Genomic DNA, 25,209 nt, shown 5'->3' on the forward strand with positions numbered 1-25,209 from the left:
CTGTCCTGTGAAGAGGGGGAGCAATAGATCAGCTTGGTGGACACCTGGCAGCCAGCCAAGGTCAACACACCACTGCAAAACAGATAAGTTGTATGCTTATTTTATTCAGTTGCTTATCCTTACATGTATATCCTACAATATTGGCAACCATGAATATCTGGTAGCCTCACCTTGGATGTGTTATGTATTACTCATTTGTCAGCTTCCCTGTGGCTCTTGTCCAGCAGAGGACAACTGGATTTGTCTGAAGTCTTTGGATGGGGGGGAGAGAAACAGGATCTCAACATACTGCTCTGAGACCAAGAATGGATGAATATAGAATCACTTATCACCTGAAGCCTAAGCTCCTTATTGCAGGGCTGGTAGTCTGGAACATCTTTTCTCTATACAGAAACAGGTCAGGTGAGGTAGAACTGCTTGGAGCCTGAGAGACAGCTCATTTTAGCTTACCTTAGCACTGCATTGAACAGCACTCTTCTCTTTCGCCACCTTATTACACAGAGGTCTGTCACACTGTTTCCAGGCAGAGACAGCAATGGGGAACAGAGAGTTTGCATGCATGTTGTATGCTTAGTAGGTCTTCAGTGCTGTCAGTGAGCCACATAGTTCTGCTATTAGATACAGTCAGTAGTTGAAGAGCCCTTAGTTATAAAGAACATGAAAGAAAAATGGCAAGGAGCTATAAAAATTAGAAGAAAACTTGAACATAATTTCTTGGAATTTTTCAGATCGCGCATCCCCTTAGTGTTCTCCTTGTATTAATTAGTAAACCATTCAAGTGGAAAGTTGTTGGTGCAGTTGGGAGCTTAGCTATTCATATTCTCACATCTTTCTCTAGCTTAGATAGGTCTTCTCTCTTGAGGAAAGCAAGGCAGCCTACACATTCATCTCGTACCTTTGTATTCTTCTCTCTGGCACATTTATAAAGCTACTTTCTGTGAGCACATGACTTCCTGACCAGGCTTTGACATTTGTATCAGTAAAGAAAAAGCTCCAGATGGAAAAATTACCTATGCACATGCAAAAAATATAATTTAAAATAATAAATCTAAAAAAGCTATTCAAGTTTTCTTTCATAGTTATATCTCATATTTGATTTTGTGTTTTAGGATCTAAGAGATCTTCTCTGGGATATCTGTGATAACAGAAGGGAAGAAGCAGAGCAGGAACGTACTGATATCATGAATGATGGCTGGTTACCAGATCATAGTGGGATTGCAATGAACCATTTCTTTTCACTTATGCAGGTATGGATCCAGTATGGAGTCTACAATGGAAGACGATAATGACTTAGATTTGGAGGATAGTCAGTCTCAGAGAAATTTCATATGGTTGGCTCCAAATAAGTGAGGGATTGAGAATTAGATAAGCAAATATTCATGCTTCTCTGGAATTTATCTGGAAAATTAAGAGACAAAAAGTAGATGTCACTCCATATATGAAATTGTTTGGCAGACAGAAAAGGTTAAGAAAAACACCATTGGTATTGTCTACCCCCCTCTGACTTAAAATCTGTGGTGTATAGTGCTACTTTCTGCAATTTTATCAGTCCAGTGAATTGTCTGAGTTTGTAACAGGAATGTTAGAGGTGTTTATTCTTCTGTGATCATACTGACATCTGCTTTCACTTTACAAAGTACATAATTCACTGCTATTCTAGACCCACTTGCTGCTAAGGTTGTCCTGTATTCCCTATATCACAAAATTATTTCAGTTGTTAACTTCACCAACGTGGCTTGAAATTTTACCTACAAACTGAAATACTATTCTGTAGATACCTACAGAATGTGGTGTCATTTGTTGCTCTTGAGATAATCCATTCAAACATAATCCAGCATCTGATTTTAAAGTTTTCAAGAGACCATCTTCAATTAGTTGTCTCTCCTCTCTCCAACGTTAAGCCTTTCTACTCATTCAGCCTGACCATTAATTATTTCAGTTCCTGAAGTAAAGTAAGATTTCGCTGTGACTTCTGTTCTAGGTGCATAAATTTGGTTTAGGGCTGAACTAAACTGGACTAGACTAGACTAGGCAGACTTTTCTATAAACTGAGTGACCATTCTGTGAAAGTTTTGGCAACTTTAAAGAACTCAGTGAAAACAGTGCTTTAAACACATGTCATGTGGTGCTAATTTGGCTGAAAAATTAGGCCTAAACAGTTTAGGGTAGGCTACCTGCCCTTTAAATGTGTTATTTTTATATGTTTAATAAACAAGGGAATTACTTTCTTATATGAATGTTGAGGTAATTTAGGAAAGTTTGTGAAGTAGTCAGTTGCTAGAGTAAGGAAATTATTAACTGTCTTTTCAGAGTCTAAATAATGCCCTAAATAAAGACTTAAGGCCACTGGCTAAAGAGAGAGGTCAAAATATCAAATAACTACTGACTGAAACACATTCATCCTGTAATTAGGATATTTATAGGAGTATTTAAAAAATATATCTTGAATTATATGCATAAGGGAGCCAAATTAAAGTAATATTGCTGAGTTTAAATCTTTTATTTTTCTCCTTTTATATTCATATATGACTTTGCAATCCTAACTCACTTCTAGCAGAATTTCATGGACATGTATGATGCAGTCCAGAGGAGATTCACTATGAATCTAGTTTGATCTGTCTTGTGTGTATATGCAGAATAGCCATTTAAAATTACAACTACCTGTATTACATTTACTTGTATTAACAGCTTTTATTTTCCTAAACAAAAATGCAAAGGAAACAGTTTTTACTTTCTTTAGTTAGTATATAGTCCCCAAAATAAATGAATAATTAAAGCTAAAACTACAGAACTAAAAATATAATAATTATATCTTTATGTTATGGCTTTGTTTGAGAAGCAGCCAAAAATAGGCTTCTTTGGTCTTGAGCTCTGCATCTGTGGGTTTTTCTGTGGGAAATTACATATATTCCCCAGGTGGCTCTGTTACTGTATTTACACATAGATTTGTATAAATGCCGTTTATCAGATTTCTTTCCACCTTTCTGTGTACACACTGGTATACCAGAAGATATTTTCTCCTTAACTTATGGATAAGTGCTGGTTTACACCACAAAGGTTTTATCCTTTGTTTTGTGACTGTGGTTTTGTACATTTTCCCATGAATATTTAGTACTGTTTTGTCAGTTAGAAACACCATACCCTATCAATAAATCAAAACATGACAGGTGTTAAATGTTTTTTGAATCATACTTGATTTCTTCCAGGATGATTCACACAAAAGTCTTCAAGACACTTAGGTGTATAAAGTCTGTTGATTTTGGTCCAGAAAAACTGTATGGATTTTAAATTTTTCTCAATCACTTAACCCTTCTTATTTTATGCTATTAAGCATTTTATTTCTTTTGAACAAAAAGGTGCCTATAATTTGTTGGTATTAGTATACTTGCTGCTATAGAAATACATATAGCTCAAAATATATTGTTATTAAAATTAATGCATCGAACATTATTTATGGCATATAGTTTTTCCTATTCTAACAACTAAAATTTTTATTAATCCTTACAAATACCAGTGTGAAGACATTATAGGTGCAGTAGACGTATGCACTGAATACACTATAAATTTTTTTTAAAATATGGTTATGTTTGTTGCTCTCCCTCAAACTCTTAGAATTTACAATTTCCTCTGCTATCATCTATTTAAAAATGTAGCATAAATTTGTTAATTTCTGTTTTGAATTGCAATTTTTCTGTCCTTTTTTCTGAGGTTGAACTGGATCGTTTCCAAGATACAAAGAAACTTCTTCATGACTATTACAGGGCAATGGAAGGAAAAATCCCAACAGATGATTGTCAAGATTTTACTAGAATCCCATTGTTAGATATTATTGGTGTAGAGGAGAAGGAAGATCAAAATAAATCAAGAAGGTAGAAATGCATTACTAAATTATACAAATATCAACAGATACAATGCACTGATAGCTTTGTGGGTGTATGTGGAAATATATGTGCTTAGATTTCAATGGATGGGGAAATAAAAATTTTTAAATAGGGATTGCAGTCAATTGATGAGTCTTGAATCATAGGTTTAATTTATCCCTGATTTTTTACTGATTTGCCCATTTCATTTTCACTAATGCATCCCTGAATTATAAAATACTTTAAATGCTGCCTTAGAAAGAAATCTGCTGTAGAAGTGTTTCCTACTTCCCTTTGTGTTGCTGACAGTTTTCAGCATGACCCTCACATAACTAAGTTAGATTTTATTGTGGAACTTAAATAGGTTTAAAATAAGCACCAACAAATATAATTAAGTGGGTTACAACAGGCCTGTCAGCTTGACTTCAGTGGCCAGGAAGCTGATGGAGCAGCTCATCCTGAGTACCATCACACAACACGTGCGGCACAACCAGATGCTCAGGCCCAGTCAGCATGGGTTCATGAAAGGCAGGTCCTGCCTGACAAACCTGATCTCCTTCTATGACAGGGCGACCTGCTTGTTGGATGAGGGAAAGGCTGTGGATGTTGTCTACCTTGACTTTAGTAAGGCATTTGACACCGTTTCCCACAGCATTCTCCTGGGGAAACTGGCTGCTCATGGCTTGGATGGGCACAGGCTTTGCTGGGTAAAAAACTGTCTGGATGCCGGGCCCAAAGAGTTGTGGTGAATGGAGTTAAATCCAGTTGGCAGCCAATCACGAGTGGTGTCCCCCAGGGCTCGGTTTTGGGGCCACTCCTGTTTAACATCTTTATTGATGATCTAGACGAGGGGATCGAGTGCACCCTCAGTCAGTTTGCAGATGACACCCAGTTGGGTGGGAGTGTTGATCTGCTCGAGGGTAGGGAGGCTCTGCAGAGAGACCTGGACAGGCTGGAGCCATGGGCTGAGCCCAACTGGAGGAGTTTCACTAAGGCCAAATGCTGGGGGCTGCCCTTGGGCCACAACAACCCCCAGCAGCGCTACAGGCTTGGGGAGGAGTGGCTGGAGAGCTGCCAGTCAGAGAGGGACCTGGGGTGTTGATTGACAGCTGGCTGAACAGGAGCCAGCAGTGTGCCCAGGGGGCCAAGAAGGCCAATGGCATCCTGGCTTGTGTCAGCAATAGCGTGGCCAGCAGGGACAGGGAAAGGATCTGACCCCTGTACTCGGCACTGGGGAGGCTGCACCTCGATTCCTGTGTTCAGTTTTGGGCCCCTCACTACAAAAAGGACATTGAATGACTCGAGCGTGTCCAGAGAAGGGCAACGGAGCTGGTGCAGGGTCTGGAGCACAGGTCGTACAAGGAGCAGCTGAGGGAACTGGGGGTGTTTAGTCTGGAGAAGAGGAGGCTGAGGGGAGACCTCATCACCCTCTACAGCTCCCTGAAAGGAGGTTGCGGAGAGCTGGGGATGAGTCTCTTTAACCAAGTAACAAGTGATAGGACAAGAGGGAATGGCCTCGAGTTGCGCCAGGGAAGGTTTAGACTGGATATTAGGAAGCATTTCTTTCCAGAAGCGGTTGTTAGGTGTTGCAGTGGGCTGCCCAGGGCAGTGGTGGAGTCCCCATCCCTGGAGGTGTTTAAGAGTCGTGTTGACATAGCCCTGAGGGATCTGGTGTGGTTGGGAACTGTCAACGTTAGTTAATGCTTGGACTAGATGATCTTCATGGTCTTTTCCAACCTTGATGATTCTTTGATTCTGTGAAAGCAGTCTACAAAGATGCAGAGAACTGAATGCCATATTAAAAGGTAAGGGATGCTATAAAATAATTTCATAATATCAAAAATGCTGTCAATAATGACATCTACTTCTAAAAAATACTTACAGTTCATTTAGAAACTGAGTAATGAGGCCATGCTTTTAGCCCATGTGGAAAATATCAGCAGATCATGTAGTCACTTGACATAGTTTTAGCCATCTATTTTTCCTTAGCTTCTGTAGTTAAACTAGACAGTTTTCTTGTGATCTACACATTTCTCTACTTTTGGTCATGAGGAAAGCTCATCCCTTTTCTGTTGCTATGGCAAATTTTGAAAATAGCATTCACATTCTCAGCATATTCTCCAATGTAGTTATAAAGTAACACTTTTCATAAAGGGGTGTGTGAATTGTGCCTTATATTTTTCTTTTTAAGGATTCCTCTGGTTTCTTGGAAACTGCCTTCGCTAGAAATAAATATTACCAAGTCAAAAATCAAGGGAACACAGAAGAGTGCTAAAGATGAGAATTCTGAAAATGAAGTGGCCACTTTTAGGAAAGATGAAAATCTTATTACTGATACATGGCAAGCAGCAGTAACAGCAGTATCAAATATGGTAAGAAATGTTTTATTTACTTAAACCTGTCTGAATCAGACAGTCAAAGCCTCCCTTTCAGTAGGCAGCCTAAACACACGGCCTTTGCACTGTTTATCTCAATTTCATGTGTCTTGCTCCACCACCGATATTGTCATTGAATGTGTTTGTGTTTCTATGAGGAAAATGTTGGAATATGTGTTTATACCTGATACTTTCATTACATTACTGAGAGAAATACTTTGAATGTTGACTCTTTATATAATCTACTTCTTCCATGATAAACTCTTCCCTTATCCCTCAGCAGAAGCATGAGAAGAGGGACAAATTTTATCCTGTGATGCACTGTTTGCTCATACCTTTCACAGCTTCAGAAGCTATGGTTACATTCTTCTAGCTAATAATAAATTAGGTGGGCATTTCAAATGGATGGTTTCTAGGTTCACTTTTTCTTTTCTCTTTGATCATTTTACAGTAAGTGAATTTCTGCACCCTTAAAGTGTAACTGTAGTCTTGCTTTGCGGACTGTTAATTCTTACATTTCTCACTTGTTCCTAGAGTACATGTAATAGGTTACAAGAATTAAAACCACTGTCACTCCTTCTTGCATTTTTGCTGTAGAATTTTATTTTTGATAAATAATCAAAATGTAATAAATTTAAATAATTACAATATCTCATTTGTTTTATTTATGTGTGTATGTCTCAGCAAATGCTTGCAGCAAATATAGACTATTAAAAACAGTAGTTGCGCAGGGTTGATACTATGTGCTTTACTATGTATGACTATGGTGTCAAGGTAACAGCTGAAATAGAGTCTAAAGAAATGGAGGAAGGAAATGAACGTCAGCAGCTAGAACTGAAAGAAGATATGAAATCTTCACAGACACTGACAGGCAAAGCTACTGGGAAAGATGCCAAAGATGCCAAAAAGCTTTCTCCTAAATCAGCTACCAAAAAGAAAGGTATTTGAAATGCAGACTTTGTTTCAGCAGTGCTTGAAATTACTGAAATATAAATATGTCTGTAATACAGAAATGAGTAAGCCAAGACATTTAATTTGGATTTAATTTCTCTTTTGCAATGTCGAATGTGACATATCAATGTGAAAATCTGGTGGTGATAAAGGAGTGCAAAGGCTTTTGAATGGCAATTGCATTTATTTAATCATATGTGTTGCCATTACTATTATGCAGGAATAAATATTCTAAATAGAACTTAGAAAGTAAATATTAATTTTTCTCCATGTGCTGTTTTGGAATTGAATAGTTTGAACTAGTTATAAAATTAAATAAAATTCTGTTCAATTCTGCCTACTTTCCAGCCATATGTTAAAATATTTCATATATGAAAATGAAAGTACTGGAATAAAATTGATAAATCATCCAATACCACAATGTATTTTGGAATGAATTTATCAGCCATATAGTAGCAGGGATCTATCAAGGTCCATCGTTTTTATCTATAACTGTAACATGGTGTAAACAAAGAACATAAAATTTAATGGCAGATGTAGTGCTAAAAAAGAGCAGACTCCCATTGAGATAGATCTTGCTCACAGGCCTGGCAAGAATCTTTCCAACCAGGTGAGAAGACAAAATTCAAAGGAGAAACAGATCTAAAACCCTCTATCTGTTTAGCCTAGCAATTCAGCCAGTCTGCTGGAAGGAATTCTGGCACGCAATGCTTTTTATAAATTTTTTCATAAATACTTCCTTGAGCAGGTAGTGGTTTAAGTAACTTCCACTTCTTTCTGCAAAATGTTGTAGCTGCAGCAGGAAGCAAGGCTAGTAGCCTAAACTTCATATCTTTTGTAAAAGCATTCTACTCAGCAAGAGAGGGGCTCAAGCCCTGTGGGTGTGAGGGTAGACTGAAATTCAGGTACTCTGTTTCCAAATGAGAAAGCTGTAACTGCATACTTACTATGCATAAAGTGACTGAATTTTTAGCAATTTTTCGGATTTCTGGAAAAGATTTGTGATAAAAAATCAGCAGTTATCACCCATTTTATGCTAAGTGGTTAGGGTGGGGTTTGTGGATTGCCTCTTGGAAGTAAATTATTGTTCAGACCTGGCACTGGATGGCTTGCATGAAATCACAAAACTATGAAGTGACAGATCTGCAGCTAGAACTCAGCTGTGCATTCCTCATGGTACAAGATGAAGTATCAACTGATGTATTTGTAACTGAAGTTTGGTTTCATGCCAAACAGTGTTACTGTAGTGCTGCTGTAACAAAATACCCTGGGATACAGCTATAGGCTAGTGAGTGAGTGATACAATTTGCCACATGTAATTTTATCACTTCTAGGTTTGACCATTTGCTTTATGCTGACCTTGTGTATCATGCAGATATCAATATTTTTTTCTGTACCAGCTCCATCTGCTCTTCTAGGACAAAGCAGTTACAAATATAATACTTTTGAGTAGAAGTGTTGTGACTGCAGAATTTCATGCAATCTTCAAAACCATGATAAAATACCTTTAGAATGTTTGTTCATACATATGTAAGTTAAAACAAGCTGCAAAAGCAGCTAACAGAATGGTTTAAAAAGACATGAAATAACATAGCTCTCTTTTTTTTTTTTTCTGATTTTTTAAATAGCATTATTTTCAATGATTGATGGTAACCAATGATATTTACTAACGTAGCATTTTTACTACAGTTTACTAAAAAAATTTGCTTCAGAAGCAACAGTTCTCACTCAAAAGGGGTTTATTTGTGTGCTCCTTGTGATAAATTGGTAGATTTTAGGGTCAAAGAGGACATTTTGACCATTTAGAATCACAAAAGAGGCACACCTACTCAGTCATGATTTTCCCTGCAGAAATATATTTTAGCATGTTATTTAACCAATTTTAATAAGTTATATATGCTGGAGTAATTTTATGCAGTGTAAATGTAAATGACATTTGAAGAAATCTAATTATTTATTGTTGACATAAGACACAACTAACCACCTCTATGTTGTCATAAATGGTCACATCAAGTAAGATGGAAAGTGCCATTTTCCATTTTAAATAATGTCCTGTTTTGTGAGTAACTATGTATGGATACACAAACTTACCAGCAACGTCCAAAAACTGTGAGAGATCTATTTTCCTGCAGGACCACCTTCTACTGCATCTGTGGTTGAAGTCAATCCAGTTCCTATAACACCAGAAAAATTAAAGAAACAAGAACTGACACTTAAAATAAAGCAAGAATATTTCAGTGCCTTGAAACATGAGGGTATGTTACTATTTGGTTACTTATATTGAGGATGATTGTTATTCCTGATTTAGGTGGTGTAATAGTCAAACCTACCCAGAAAATCTAGGGAAGATGGGTGGATAAGTAAGAAAAACGAGGGGAGAGAAAGAAGGGTCTGGAGAAATCAGGAATTTTTTAGGGTAGTACTCATCAGTGATTTTGTGGTAAATATATTTAAAATAGAAATGTTGTTCTTATTCTTCTTTTTTGTTCTTTCTTGTTTCATTTCATTTAATTTTCCATGACTAAGCAAGTGTTCATCATGAGAGAATAAGTTTCACGTAGGTGGTTAGCCACTCTTCAGTATTGAATTCAGTATTTGAAATGTTTTGATCTGGGAAAGAATTTGTTGGCAGTTATATTTCACTGGTGCTCTTCTGATTCACGCTTCCTCAAGCCACATGGGATTCAAGCAGCAAGACACAGATTTTGTTTGTTCTTCCAGACTCCTTTCCAGACAGACTGTTCCAAAAACTATGTATTTTTCAGTTGTTCTGTCTCTTTGACTGTCTTACCCAATAACTCCCAAGCTAATTGATCAATTTCAGTCAAAAGTAGATGTCTGAAAAACAGAAGTCCCAAACTGAAAATAGGCTGGAATTTTTTTTTCGAAGATGCGTTTTGGCTAGATGAAAAAAGACCTCTTTCTTACTAAAGGGAAGATAGTACCTAGCTGTTAGAGATCCTGTTTGACACAGGTGGCAAGCCCTTGGAAGGCTTTTATATTTATTAGGAAAAGTAGAGGGCAAAGAGCAGTTAATGAACAAAACAAAAATTCATAACGCTTCTTTAGGTCTATACTGGTCCAAATGCTTGTACACCTACCACTTTCAACATGGTTTAATTGAAAAACAGTTTAGGAATAAATAGTCTAATATTTTGGGATAATGAGGAGAGGAATGTTAATAATTTGATCTCGGTAATATGAAGACAAATTTTAGGGGTTCATTGACATGTTTTATTTTCTTGAATTTGCTTCTTTTTCATCTTATATTTAACAAAAAAAAACCCCAAGATAAGAATGTGAGATGAAATATGTTGAGCTATATCTCATAACTGCACAGGCACATAGCTCGTACATTTGAGGATTATAGTTTCACTTGCAGCTGTGGTAACTGGATGCTTGTGGTTTTGGTTATCCAGATACACAAACACTAGCAAAGTCACTAGCTGTGGACAGTTGCTGAGTTTTTTATGATGATTTCATATTCCATTTCTTTGTTGCATCAATGTGCCTTGCCTTTTACTCTGCTACTGTTAAGAGAGCAGCTTTATCAGTGGACTGTGCAGTACCTGCTTCTGCAAATATAGGGAGACAAAATTTGTCATACACTTATCTTTGTAACATATTGATAGCAGCTACTCAAGGAAAATGCAGAGAAATCACAAATAAGGCAGTCTTAAACTGTATTAAGGAAAGGTGACTAGACAGCCACAAAGCATCCTCTAAGGTACTTTCAGTTGCTTAGAACCTTTACACTTATAACTTTGCCATCAGGTAAAATAATCCTCTGTGAGACCCAGATCCATTCTATGTTTAAAATTTTGAACGTCAACTCTTTCTTGCTGAAAACAGAAAGTGTGCAAAGTTGCGTTCTACTGTGACTGAGAAATAACACTAAAAGGACATGCCTTATATTTTCTAGGGTCCATCTTTCTACATTGGTTGCTTAAAGAAAGTTTCATCCCTAAACCTAAGTATTTTGAAAAATTAGTAGCATCTAGAATAAGGATTATAATGTAAATAATTTTACAGTCTTAAACTTTGAAGTCACTGTGCCAATTACTCTAAAATATTAAATGTTTAAAAGATTCTGCAGTACAGAAGGTTAAATATGAAGAAAAATCAAGCTGAATACTGAATTTGCCTTCAGGATTGAAAAATAATCTCTATCTACTGGTCCTCTTTTCTTACTCTTCTTTTATAAGGCTTTGAGTATCTTTCAATGCCTCTTTCATGAGTGTCTCAATGCATTACCTTATCTGTCTTTTCATCCAGTTGGCATCCTTTTTACTTTCTTCCCATTTCTTGTCCTTTTAGCTCCTTTTTTTAAATATTACCCTCTCAGTGAGAGACTGATTTTTTTTTTTTCTCAGTTCTTCCTATTCTGAAAACTAAAAATCATTACATTCTCAATGTTTTTAAAAGTTTTGTGTAAGTATTCTGTGCATAATTTTGGTAGAGGTTATTTATTTTTTAGTGTTCACTAATCAAACTTCTCTAATGCAACCTGAGTTTTAGAGTATAAATAGTCATATGCAGGAAGCTTGAAGCAAAACCAGTGAAGTTTGCCAGAAAAGCGAACTTTTATTCTGATTAACGTACATAATGATTTAGATGTGTTCTCTTTAAAATTTATCCATAACAGGGTACTCACATCATTAAGCTTCTAGGTAGGTCTGTTGATATATAATGTTAATTTAGTTCGATGTCACTGTCTACTTACCTCTAGTGCACCTCTATAATCATTTTATTAAGGTATTTGCTACCTTGCGAATTCTGATGCTCATAGAAGACACACTTTTGTAAAATACACAGTGCAACAGGGGTGATTCTGAAAAATAATTTTTTAAAAAATGTAACAAATTAAATATTTTACTCCCTAAAAACAGGTTAACATTAGGTGCTTAAGACTGAGAATTTTCCTCAAATTTTGTAAGAATTATTTTGACATTATTGTTTAAACAGAGGTAGCAGCAAAATCTCGACTAGAACTTATAAAAGAAAAAGCTTTAGCATTTGTTGAAGAACTAACGATGAAAGCAGAAGAGGCTTATAAAGATATGGAAAAGTGGCTTGGATCCAGGTTCTTGGCAGAAATGTCCAGGTAATATATATCCAGTTTTATGTGGGAACCTTTTTTTTCAAACTAGACTGTACTAGTAAAGATAGTTATTTATGCAGAATCAAATAATTTGAAAAAAAAGAAAGTAGAAAATAATACTTTAATTTAATGAACTGGAATTTAATTTTAACTTAAATACCTGTATGGTAATAACTAATTTCTTAGATGATTAGAAGATACTTCTGGCAGCTGTAGAGGTAATTATCAGTTCAGTTTTTCTAGACTACATATTTAGCATATTTATGAGCACCAGCAGACAACCAGTTATTCCATTTAGTAGGAACCTCTATATCATTTCAGTGGCTTCTGTCACTTTGGATTGAGGGTTATTTTCTTTCCTGTGCTTTACACATCCTGGAAAATTCCACCTACTGTAATTACCACCATGTATAACATTTTTAAAATTTATTTCAGGGTCCATTAAAAAAAAACCTTCTTCAAATTTTTTCTGCCCTAGTAAATAAAATGTGCTTGGGACCACTCTACGACACTTAGGCCAACTGGCATAGAATGTCTTGTTTCCATATCATTAAAGGATTTTACTCTCCAAAAGAAAGGTTCACTTTGCCTTTTGGAAAATGTTTTTGGCCTGTACAAACTTCTGAAGCATACCTGGGGCAGTGCTAGTTGATCCATGTCAGGGCAAGCCCAAGACAAGAGACATGAATGTAGGATGTGAAGGCTGTAACAGGCAGTAACTCAGAGGCTGAGTCTCTGCCTTCCAGCCAGTTTTATTTAATCTCTTGACACCAAGCGCTACCAAAGATGCAATATTTATAGAACATCATGTCCTTTGACCTGATGTGCCAGGCCAAACCTATGTCTAGTTGAATGTTATACACAGCTGATGTGTTTTTCTGTATAAATTATACTCATTACACTTGAAACAGGAGTTCATATGCCCCTGTACAATGCTACTTTAGAAAGTGCTTTGTACATCTAGGATTTAGGGACAGAGGAGAAGACGTTGAAATAGGCTAAAGGATGTTTACCGATGGAACATGTATGCTCCACCCCTACAAAATTTATGGAATAAAGAAAGTATCATCCTTTTGTATTTTCCATCAGGACTCTTTTGTGGCTTAGATATACCTTTATATAAATTTCTTACCACAGTCAAAAGATTTCTTGCTATCAGAGGAGTAGTACACTTCATAATGATTTTGCTGAGTACAGAATTCACACAGAAGGTTTGTAACTTACTTCAGGAAAGCTCTCAAAGTGTAAACACATTAAAATTTGAAGCTAAGTTATTAACATTGTGTATTAAAAGTACTCTTTGTTTTCTGCATTTACACTGTCACAGTGTTGAAAAGCTGATTGAAGTTGCACGACATCATATTGAGAGTTCTAGCAAAATCCAATATGAAATTACGTTAGAAGAAACAGATTTCTTCATCAACGGTGATGTAAAAGTGATTCCTGACCCTGCTCCTTTACCACATGTTCCACATGTAGACAATTCTGGAAGTAGTACTCTAACTATTTCACAACTTACTACACTTCATAAGCAATTTTTACAGGTGGCACCTAAAGGTAAGAAAAATTTTTTTCTTTTCACTCCTGAAGGACTGTTAGTAACCTACTTAAAATTTAAAGTAACTTCTGGGAGCTACTGAACATTAGTTACCTATATTGTTAAAGATCATACTACAATTAAAGATCCTGCTACATATAAAAGTAAACTCATAGTGCAGAGTATTGAAAATGTGAAATAACCAGACCACATGAAAACTTGTAATGTCTTTGCTACGGGCGTTATATCCTCAAGGCCGTGTACTTAATATTCCTGTAACAGGTGTCTCTGTTTGAAAGTGCTACATACCATGCTTACTTTGTTTAGAGATGCAAGTCTTTAACTTGTCATGGCTCAGTGAACACTGAAGTTATATTATTTTAAAACATATCTTTTAAGAAATCAGTATTTTCTTGAAACTATTGTATAGGGCCTATTATAACTACTAACCATTATATTCTCCAAGTCAATGTGTCCCTGTTGTTTTCAGTGTTAATTCAGATACGTATTTTTTTTCCTTTGTATGGATTTGCTGTGTGCCTACCCTCTAATTATGGGAACCTTAGGTTTAGGATGCTTGAAAAGACTTTCTTGCAAAACTTCCTACTGCTGTATAAATGTTAGAAAATAATTTAGGTAAGGCAGTTTTAAACTGAGATGGGAAGTGTTTAAACATATATTTGTGAAGGGTTTCATTACTACCAGTGTTCCATATTATAATTAAATTTTGGTATGATTGCCATTAAGGTCATGAAATACGATGTGTGAACATGTACTTAAAATTTTGGATCCAACTTTCCCAATCTAATAAGGCCACAAAGGCATGATGAAGTTGAATTTAATTCTTTATTAAGAAATGCTTTTTGTCTATATTTATGGAGAAAATCCAATTACCCTTTGAGCATGAACACATTTTAGGCAGAAAGATGTTTACAATTTTCCTTTAGAGAGATGCATGTCATCTTATCTATAGTGTAGGAGTGTGAGTATGTGTGTAAGCATTCCAAACTCTTCTACAGAGATTAATTTAGCTAGTAGTATTTCATATATAATGCCACATGAAACTAAAAATCTGCATATTTGTAATCATTAGGTAGTGCCATAGTGGTGAAACACAGATAACAGTTTAATGTGCCATTTATTCATTAAGATAATTAAAATTAAAATTTTGTCTAATACAAACTCTAATATTCTTTACATGCTTAAGACAGAACAACTATTTTCCTTGTACATTTATAATAATTACAAGAAGATAAATTAAATCTTATCTGTCTACAATATTGTCCTTTTGATAATAACATATTCACTAAAATGACCCAAGATGACTTGCACAGCTATCCAAAAAAGTGAATGGAACAATGGTAAAGAATTATTGTTTAAAATGAGGTCCCAAAGAACATACAACCACATTCTTTAACTGTCTCATAATTATTAAGTCAAGATATTTACTTCTTTTGGATAGCAGATTTAGGATAGGAAGCACAAGATGTGCAAATCATCTTTAAAATAGTTTCTCCTATTCTCTTACACACTCTAAGACCACATAAATGACATCTGAGATTTCCTAAGGTAAGCACTCTCCTTCATTATAGAAATTCCACAGGAAGAGTTAAATCCTTCATCTCCTAAAATATCAGGACAATTTTTGCCATCCTTCTGTTTTCCCGTGTTCAATTGAATGTTCAATAGAAAATATATACCTCCTTAGTAGTTTCTTACTAAACAAAAGATGGGAAAACGCTAAGGCACCCAGCACCCTGACAGTGAAAATGTTGGACAGCAGCTCTGAAGAAGATGACAAAAAACAGACTAATCCCTGTCTTGGAGAACCTCTACACAGATCTAGATTTGCTGCCAAACATCTTAGTTTTCTAATTGTTACTCACCTGGACAGTCCTCTAACAGCATTCATAATGGAAATCCACACAAACGAGCACATGAGGCATAGACTATAGGGCAAGTCTAAAGAGAATATATCTACCAATCTTCTGTACTATGTATATAGCAAAATTCCTAATATTGTTCTGAAAATGGAATATTAGACTTCTTTTCTATAGCATTATGGAGATTACATGAAGAATAATTTTACCTAGAAATCCAAGCAAAGAAAGAGTAAAAGGAGAAATTATTTTGTTGGACGAAATAAATAGTAAACAGTGTTCTTACAGGATATTTGGTAAATGTCAAAAGGATGTCTTTTCAAGATATGTTTAACAAATTGCCAAAATGAAAGCAAAAAGTGGGAGTGCCAATATACTTAAAAATTGTTTTATATTTACAACAGAGATGTTATACAAATTGTAAACAGTTCTGTGTTTCCTAGGAATTTAAAATATTAAAGGATTGCCGATTCATCACTGACAGCTTTGTTCTATCCTGCACACTTGGTTCTCCATGGAAGCACATTACTCACCATTCTAAGCACCGATGGACAAAACATACAGCCTACGCTTGGACCTTGCTACCTCCTGACAGTCTTTCATTTGATAAGGAAATACTTAAATTATTATTTTTTTTTATTATTTCAAGTGCCATTGCCCAAACTCAAGGTGGCTCTGCAGTATTTGTCGATTTCACTAAATCCTTTGATTGATTTGTTAGCAGTGCTTTAATATATTGCCTCAGGAACATGCTGCTTTTTTATAGGAAGAACTGTGGCAGGTCTTAATAGGAGCTACTAACACTCACTTTTTTTTTCTTTTCTACAGTCTCTTTGGATGTGCTCTGTTCTTATCAACAAAATTAAACTAATCATCTATGCGATCTCATCCCTCCTGATTCCCTTTAGCACTGTATCCTCCCTATGACTACGTCTATTGTCAATTCCATTAGCACACATCTGGAATGTCTCAATTTTCTTCTAAAGGTGCTTCAGAGAATGCAGTTTTGGTGACGTTGTGCATTACCAAACAGGTCGATACAAATTCTATCCCAGACTTCTGTTCTCCATCTTATGACTGAATTTCACAAGGGGATCTTAAAACTTAGGTTTTTCACAGTCTTGATCCTCACAAACTATTCCAGTTGAATTATAGAACTGATTATTGATCAGAAATAAATTTCAGTCAGGTTTAAAAAATTTCTATATCCAATATACAAAAAATGTTTAAAATGCTTGTTTATAAAACTATAAAATAGTCTGCTAAAATGTAAACCAGTAAAATATAGAGAACAGCCTATGACCAAATTGTATTGCTGTTTCTTTTCAAATTGTGGACTTGTCAATTGAGTTTTACTGTGTTGCTAGGTTTGGAACAGACAGGCATATTAAAGTATGCATCTAGTTCATTTTCAGAATGAAATTTTACCTTTCTAATAGAATATTTTGTTGATTGGAAAGTCAGAATTATATGCTGACCCTAAATAATGTCATAAATTATTATTTTTCTTCCCAAGCAGTTTTGTAGAAACAATTCAAAACCTTACAATAGTAATACATAGTAATTACAATAGTAATGATGTGACTTTGATGTGAATAGCGAAGTCCATATGTGAGCATAGAAGTTTGTCATCTCTAACTTATCTTTTCTAAGACTATATTTCTTTCCAATGTGCTTTTTTCAAAACTTGAAAATAAGAAAGGTTAAGTTTGTAGACAGAGGAAGTATCATGTACTAGACAAATGACACAGATAGAAAATGCCTAAACTTCTGGGATGTAAAAACCTTAATCAGAGATCCAGAATAGATACACTACCTCTCCCTACAGATAATGGAAAATTCAGTAATTCTGCTGACTTAGTTTCACTTACACCTCCTGTTATGTTTCCTACTAAATCATGTATGTTATTTAATTTCAGAAATCTTTGACTGTTTGCCCATGGTGTTTAAAAATCTATGTATCCAATTACTTTCATGAAACATATTTAACATGTTTGTATATATTTCTGTGCATTTGAATCTATATATCCAAGTATTAAGATTTCAATCAGAGGAATTCTCCTTTCCCTTCATTGAATCTGTGCAGCAACAGGCATACCTTAAACTCTGTGATTCTAAATTTAAAAACCCAATTCTTGCTAATGAGTGAAGACTGGACATATATCATAGCAGAATCAGTAATAATTGGTGAATAAATTAAGTAAATATTTACAATGAAAATTACTTGCAGGGGGTTATGAGTATCTAAATATCTTGGAGGGAATTAATCATGGTTTTGAGACTCCTGTCTTTGTCATCTAAGGACAACAGTATCCCATATTACTGGCTTTTAGACTGCTGAAGTTAGATGAATGTAATTCATAGGGTTTATTTCACTCATTCAGCCCTTACAGCATTGCTACAGACTCCGGTGCATAACTTGCATAGATCATCATCCAAACTTCTAGCCAGAAATTGCTATGGAAACATTTTTCTCAGAGTAAATGGAGGGGAATAGGAATCTATTTAAATGTTCTGGTAAAATTCGATGAAAAGGGAATAAAATGTTAACATAATTCTCATCTCTAGTATAGGTTTACAATGTATTCACATTTTGTTGCCTGTATAAATTTATAATCTGAATATACTTCAATTCCTCAGTTTAGGGAAATATTTTTATACAGTGCTTCTATGAAAATATTCTGCTGACTGGTGTATCATTAAGAAATAGTCTCTTCTGTATATCAGTGCCTTGTAACTGAGGCATGGTGGTTGCTCTATTTCTTACGTCTCTTTAAAATGTCATGGTTCTGGTTCACAGAATATACCCATCTAGTGTACACACGCTGTTGTAATTCTTAATGCTCCTTTTTGAATGTTTATTTTTCTGTTTTCAGTTTCAGTTGTGGTCATAATCTTAAATTGTTCACAATTAATTTTTTGCATTTGCTTATTTTGTTTCTGCACTACTTATTGAAACATATAAATGGTTGTCACCTTGTGTATTAGTGAATGATACTCATTTTAAAAAAAATATTTTAATGAAAAATAATTCTACTTTGTGTAGCTTTTTAGTTTTCCTTTTGATTTCATTGATGAGAAAGTTTTATGTGAAAAGAGGTTGCTTCATAAGTAGTACAGGATGGCTTCCTTTTGTATTCTGTGTTCTTTCCATAGTCCCACTGCAACAAATCCCATCTTTTCCCATGTTCCCAGTTTCCTCCTGCTACTCCATCTCCTGTTCCTTTCCATGTGTATTAGCCTAATTTTTTTAAAAAAACCAACTACTATTGTCTTTCTTTCATGTCATCTTACCTACATGTTTTGCTTGCACAGCTATGGCTAGGATGCACTAGATGCTGTGTGTGGTCTGGAACTGACTTTAGACTGACTCATGCCTCTTGGCCACAGTGGATAAAAGCTGATCATCTCCCTGCTTTTTTCCTCAGTGGGAGTGTTACGAGGATCTTTGTAATGTACCTCAGATGATATCTGAAAGACATTTATAGGACCTTCATAACTCTGCCCATCTGATAAACTTGGTTCAAATTGGCCATTCTAAAATTATTAGTGAGGGAGAACTGGCAGACAGACAAATTGGTGTAGAGATATATAGGCAACACAACTGCATAACCTTCATTTTCTTAGGTAAGCACGGTAAGAATATACTAGAGGGAGGACTTGTAATGAATATAATCATACTTTAGATGGATTATAGAGCTGATCTGATAATTTGTACCTCTCAGCTGTGGATTTACTGTTCTAACACACTGTAGCATATATGTGTCTTTCTAAAGACACATACAGCCAATCACTTATAAACACATGATGTCCCAAACATATATTTCTAAGAGTTTAAACACTTGTGTTTTGAAATTAAAAAATTCAAAACTTGAAAAACGTTGGTAACATTGAAGGTCAATCATACAGGGAACGTTATCCCTGACAGTGGCTCACAGAATCTACTCTGATTCCCATTTTTCTAATCAACAGCAGATTTCTCCAGGTGCCCATACACCTCAAGAAGCAGTAGGCACTATAGAAGTTTTACAATGGTTTTGTCCTCTCCACCCGCTGACTTCTGCAGTTACAGATCCATTAATCCTGCCCCCCATCTCTATTTCACATTTTCTTGTGGTTTTGTGCCTTCCTAATGTCAGGGAAGGTTTTTAATATTTAATGTCTATTAAGAATGCTCCTCTCTTTTTGGTCCTGGATATGGTACTTGGGCACATGTCAGAAAAAGCTTCTGTGATCTAGCTGTTTTAGCTGTCCATGTGGACCACAGCTGCTACTTCAGATTTGAAGTTCTTTGAAAGAATGACTCATAATGGAAATGTATTTAAAGTGCATGTTCCTAACATTTTTTAATATTATGGCCTTTCAGAATGCTCAGAATAGAATGAAGCAGACAAACTATCATTTTTATGGCAATGGGAACAAGCAGTTCTCACAAATTGTATAAGGCATATATGAAAATCTAACCCTTCTTGTAAAATAGAAAAGAGTAGAATACAAGGGTTCTTTTTCTTAAGACCTTTTAAAGCAGCAGAAATGGCATTTCTTTCTGTGATTAGCTTAATGTAATCATTAATTTTGCCTCTTGATGTATGCATCACAATAAGGAGGGTGAGGAGTCAGGTTGTTCTTAGGTCATTTCCTCATTGCTTTACTTCTGTTGTTTTCCAATGAATAGATTTATAGTTCTGCATGGAATTTGTATTCATTATTTGCTTTCTTTTCAAAGACATGATGTAGTAAAAGAATCATTAAATTCCTTGCCAAAAGTAGGGGATTCATGAGCCTTAGAGATAGAATTTTCAAAAATGTCAGCTTATGGCATTTACTCTTACAAAATGTAAGAATGACCATTTTGAGAACAATTTGGGAAAATAATATTGAGAGCAATCTCAGTGCTTTAAGACCATTTCCATTTTGAGAGCAAAATGTGAAGCTTGTACAGCTGTTTTTCTAAAAGCAGTCATAAAATCAGTCTGTAGATAAATGTATTTTAAGAAGATCAGGCCAGCTACATATGCCTTAGAACATCTTCTGCATTCTGTGACATGTATTTATGTATTTACAGACTTGCTCCAAGTTAACTTTTCTGTTAATGTCAGGTGTAATGGGCACTGTAATAGGTTTGTGACTTCAGTAGTAGAATCTTCTGGAGAAGTTTTGCCTGAAAGATTATTCAGAATCTCACTCCCTAACTCTGTTTTTCTCTCTTTCAAAAATGGTATTGATGCTGCTGCATCTAGTTGCATATTCTGACTAACTTCTAGTAGTCAAAAGGAAATTGGAGTCAAAACTGACTATTTCTTACAAGGGTCCTGAGTAGCCTCCAAGTGATTTAAGAGCAGATCTCAGTTTTTCTTGTCCTCTTTTATGGCTGTTTATTTCAAGTCACAGTCTAGTCCTAAATTAACAAAATAAATGTGGATGAAAAAAAATGCGATTGATAATTTATAAATAAAAACTACTTTATATTTAGTTGTTTCTTTTTTAAATTATAGCCATAAAAGCACTGAAGCAATTTAAAAGCAAGAGTAATTCTTCTAGCAAGAGAGAAGTTGGTGACAGAGGGAAAGAGAAGAAAGATTTGGAACATCAGAGAACAAAGAGGAATCGCCAGTTTCCAAAAATATGGTTAACAAAATACTCCTGGTTAAAATATGATGATGAAAGGGGAATAATGTTTTGTTCACCGTGTCGTAAGCATAACGTGGATTTGGGAGAAAACATTCATAATTTTTGTTCTGGCACTGATGATTTCAAACTTGAATTTATAAATACACACCAGAGTAGTGAAGCTCATGCCTGGGCTACCTGCATGGAAGCTGCCAGTAATGCTTCACTAGATACAGCTTCTGCTTAGCAGATGTTGAAGAGTATGAACTCCATCCATAACATTAGCTAGAGTAGAAAATATTTTTAGAACATGTCATGCTATTGCTAAATCTGGTCATCCCTTTACAGACCTTGACTGGATGTGCAAACTAGATGATATGAAAGGAGTGGATATTGGTTCTGTATTTAGAAATGACAAGTCAGCAAGAATGTTTATACACTTTGTTGCAGAAGTAGAAAGAAGAGCTTTGAAAAAGAAACTGAAGAAATGTAAATTCTTTTCTGTTATTAGTGATGGAATTACAGACAGTACACTCAAAGCAGCTGCAGTTGTCTATGTACGCTTTGCAAATGAAGGAAGAGTTCATTGCCAGATTGTTGAGGTTCAACCTGTTAACAAAACTGATGCTTCAACTATAAAAAATGCAATTGAGGAAACATTACAAATAAATCTTCAGCTCAGTCTGGCAAGCCAGGACTGGTCAAGAAAATTAGTTGGATTTGGAAACGATGGGAAAGATGTCATGGTAGAAGAAAACAGTGGGGTAGCTAAACTTCTGAGGGAAATTCAGCCTTGTGTACAGTCTGTGCATTGTTTTGCTCAGCGCCTAAAGCTGGCTTACAAGGGAACACTGAAAAATATTCAGCTATACAACATCTTAAGCAATGCATTGAGAAATATGTATTACTTTTATCATAACTCACCTCTAAATAAGAATAATCTCAAAGCCATATATGAAGCCATTAAGTTACACCCAGCTATTCCTTCTCGCATTGGAGGCTCCCAGTGGCTTCCTCGTCTACAAACAGCCCTACAAATTCTCCTTAAAGGTTACCCTGCAATTGTGCTACATCTGACTAAGGTAAATTATTTAAAATTTGGATGTAACTTCAGGAAAAATTAATTGCTGTGGCTAATTTTGGTCCACATACCTGATGCTTTCTTCTTCTATGTTGATTTCCAGATTGAAAGAGATTCAAGAGCCTCAAACCAGCAGAAGGTCAAAGGCCTTCTATGTCTGCTTCTTAGAATGGAGATAGTCAAGTTTTCTCACTTCTTGTTGGATGTCATCAATGTCCTCAACATTCTGTCACGTGTTACTCTGGATCACAACTCCTCCATTGCAGATATATTTGCAACCATGCAGTTGACACTGGAAACACTTCACATGTATCAAACAAGGTCTGGCATTTCTAATAAATGAACCATGATTTCTGAGAATATAAAAAAAGAGTATTATATATTGTTCTGTATTCTATATCATTTAGAGCTGGTCCAAAGGAACGCCTGATAGAGACCATTCAGCACTTTCACGGTTACCTGCTTGTTGGAAATGGAAATATTTCAGCAGTACGAACCAAAGTATTAAGTAATTTGGTGAAGAGACTATGTGATTGTTTTTGTGATGCTAGTCAATATGTTTTGAGAGCAACTACTATTGGAAGTTTTAAGCTATGGCCTGACAAAATGAAACAAGGTATAGAACTTGATAGTGGCTATTTGAAGTACAACTTCTAAATGTTTTAAAAGTATAAAAATATTTTTCATTTGCCCCTGTTATAGAATTTGGTGAAAAGGAAGTGTCTGTCTTGACTAAGCATTATGAAGTAATACTAGAAGCTGCTAGTGTGAAAATAGGTGAAGTAGAAACTGAATGGAGCATGTTGAAATTAGAGCTTTATAAAAGGTAATAAAATTGCATTTATGTCTGTTTATTGATTTATTCAAAAGGATTATCAAAATACATTTAGTGACAGTTATAATTATGCTTTTTACTGTGCTTTTTAGATTTCAGAACATCCAGACCTTGACATGGGATTCAGTGAATTCAGATTATTCAAAGAAGTATCCCAGCATCCTGACATTGGTAGATTTGATCCTAACTCTGCCGGCAAGCTCAACTGAAACAGAGAGAGGCTTCAGTCAGATGAAACTCACCATGATGCATTTGCACTCTAAACTAAGATCTGAAAGTGTGACGGACCTTATGATAATTCAGATGAACTCTCCAGATATCAAAAAATTTGATCCCCAGAAAGCTATTGATTTGTGGAATGCTACTTGTCAGAAAAACAGAAGACTTCACGGAGGTGATATAATGACAAATGAAAGACCAGATTACTACTCTGAGTTTGATTTGGAGAGTCTCTGCGGAATTAACTAGATGAAAGTTATTAGGTTTTGTTTCAAAATCTTCTTGCAACTTCCATGGGCAGAATGCCTTGCAGAGTTAATGAATGTGAAATTTATATCCTTTTCCATAATGTATTATAATGTTAAAATGTGGCTTTTCTTTATCAGAGTCATCAGTAGATCACAGAATCGTCAAGGTTGGAAAAGACCTTGAAGATCATCCAGTCCAACCATTAACCTCACTGACAGTTCCCAGCTACACCATATCCCTCAGCGCTATGTCAACCTGACTCAACCTCTCCAGGGATGGGGACTCCAACACTGCTCTGGGCAGCCCATTGCAACACCCAGCAACCTCTTCTGGAAAGAAATGCTTCCTAATATCCAGTCTAAACCTTCCCTGGTGCAACTCGAGGCCATTCCCTCTTGTCCTATCACTTGTTACTTGGTTAAAGAGACTCATCCCCAGCTCTCTGCACCCTCCTTTCAGGGAGCTGTAGAGGGCGATGAGATCTCCCCTCAGCCTCCTCTTCTCCAGACTAAACACCCCCAGTTCCCTCAGCCACTCCTCGTATGACCTGTGCTCCAGACCCTGCACCAGCTCCGTTGCCCTTCTCTGGACACGCTCGAGTCATTCAATGTCCTTTTTGGAGTGAGGGGCCCAAAACTGAACACAGGAATCGAGGGGCGGCCTCACCAGTGCCCAGTACAGGGGTCAGATCCCTTCCCTGTCCCTGCTGGCCACGCTATTGCTGACACAAGCCAGGATGCCATTGGCCTTCTTGGCCCTCTGGGCACACTGCTGGCTCCTGTTCAGCCGGCTGTCAATCAACACCCCCAGGTCCCTCTCTGACTGGCAGCTCTCCAGCCACTCCTCCCCAAGCCTGTAGCGCTGCTGGGGGTTGTTGTGGCCCAAGGGCAGCCCCCGGCATTTGGCCTTAGTGAAACTCCTCCAGTTGGGCTCAGCCCATGGCTCCAGCCTGTCCAGGTCTCTCTGCAGAGCCTCCCTACCCTCGAGCAGATCAACACTCCCACCCAACTTGGTGTCATCTGCAAACTGACTGAGGGTGCACTCGATCCCCTCGTCTAGATCATCAATAAAGATGTTAAACAGGAGCGGCCCCAACACCAAGCCCTGGGGGACACCACTTGTGATCGGCTGCCAACTGGATTTAACTCCATTCACCACTACCCTTTGGGCCCGGCATCCAGACAGTTTTTTACCCAGCAAAGCCTGTGCCCATCCAAGCCATGAGCAGCCAGTTTCCCCAGGAGAATGCTGTGGGAAACGGTGTCGAAGGCCTTACTAAAGTCAAGGTAGACAACAACCACAGCCTTTCCCTCATCCAACAAGCAGGATACAACCCTGTCATAGAAGGAGATGAGGTTTGTCAGGCAGGACCTGCCTTTCATGAACCCATGCTGACTGGGCCTGAGCATCTGGTTGTGCCACACGTGTTGTGTGATGGTACTCAGGATGAGCTGCTCCATCAGTTTCCTGGGCACCGAAGTCAAGCTGACAGGCCTGTAATTTCCTGGGTC

At 36.5% G+C, this 25,209-nt stretch overlaps 1 protein-coding gene across 1 annotated transcript in view; it reads left to right on the forward strand.

Moving 5' to 3' along the window:
• The window catches only part of SPEF2 (sperm flagellar 2), a 65,233-nt gene extending 41,417 nt beyond the window's left edge, over window positions 1–23,816 (forward strand). The window contains 13 exon segments of the mRNA XM_074932681.1: window positions 1,110–1,247; window positions 3,709–3,869; window positions 6,052–6,232; window positions 7,010–7,175; window positions 9,319–9,441; window positions 12,152–12,290; window positions 13,615–13,844; window positions 21,200–21,582; window positions 21,584–22,396; window positions 22,499–22,716; window positions 22,803–23,011; window positions 23,098–23,221; window positions 23,323–23,816. Of these exon segments, the coding sequence (XP_074788782.1) occupies window positions 1,110–1,247; window positions 3,709–3,869; window positions 6,052–6,232; window positions 7,010–7,175; window positions 9,319–9,441; window positions 12,152–12,290; window positions 13,615–13,844; window positions 21,200–21,582; window positions 21,584–22,396; window positions 22,499–22,716; window positions 22,803–23,011; window positions 23,098–23,221; window positions 23,323–23,698 (3,261 nt within the window). The 3' untranslated portion in view covers window positions 23,699–23,816.
• The last annotated feature ends 1,393 nt before the right edge of the window (window positions 23,817–25,209 follow it).

This window comes from Athene noctua, chromosome Z (assembly GCF_965140245.1).
Source record: "Athene noctua chromosome Z, bAthNoc1.hap1.1, whole genome shotgun sequence".
In the NCBI taxonomy this organism is placed as follows: domain Eukaryota; kingdom Metazoa; phylum Chordata; class Aves; order Strigiformes; family Strigidae; genus Athene; species Athene noctua.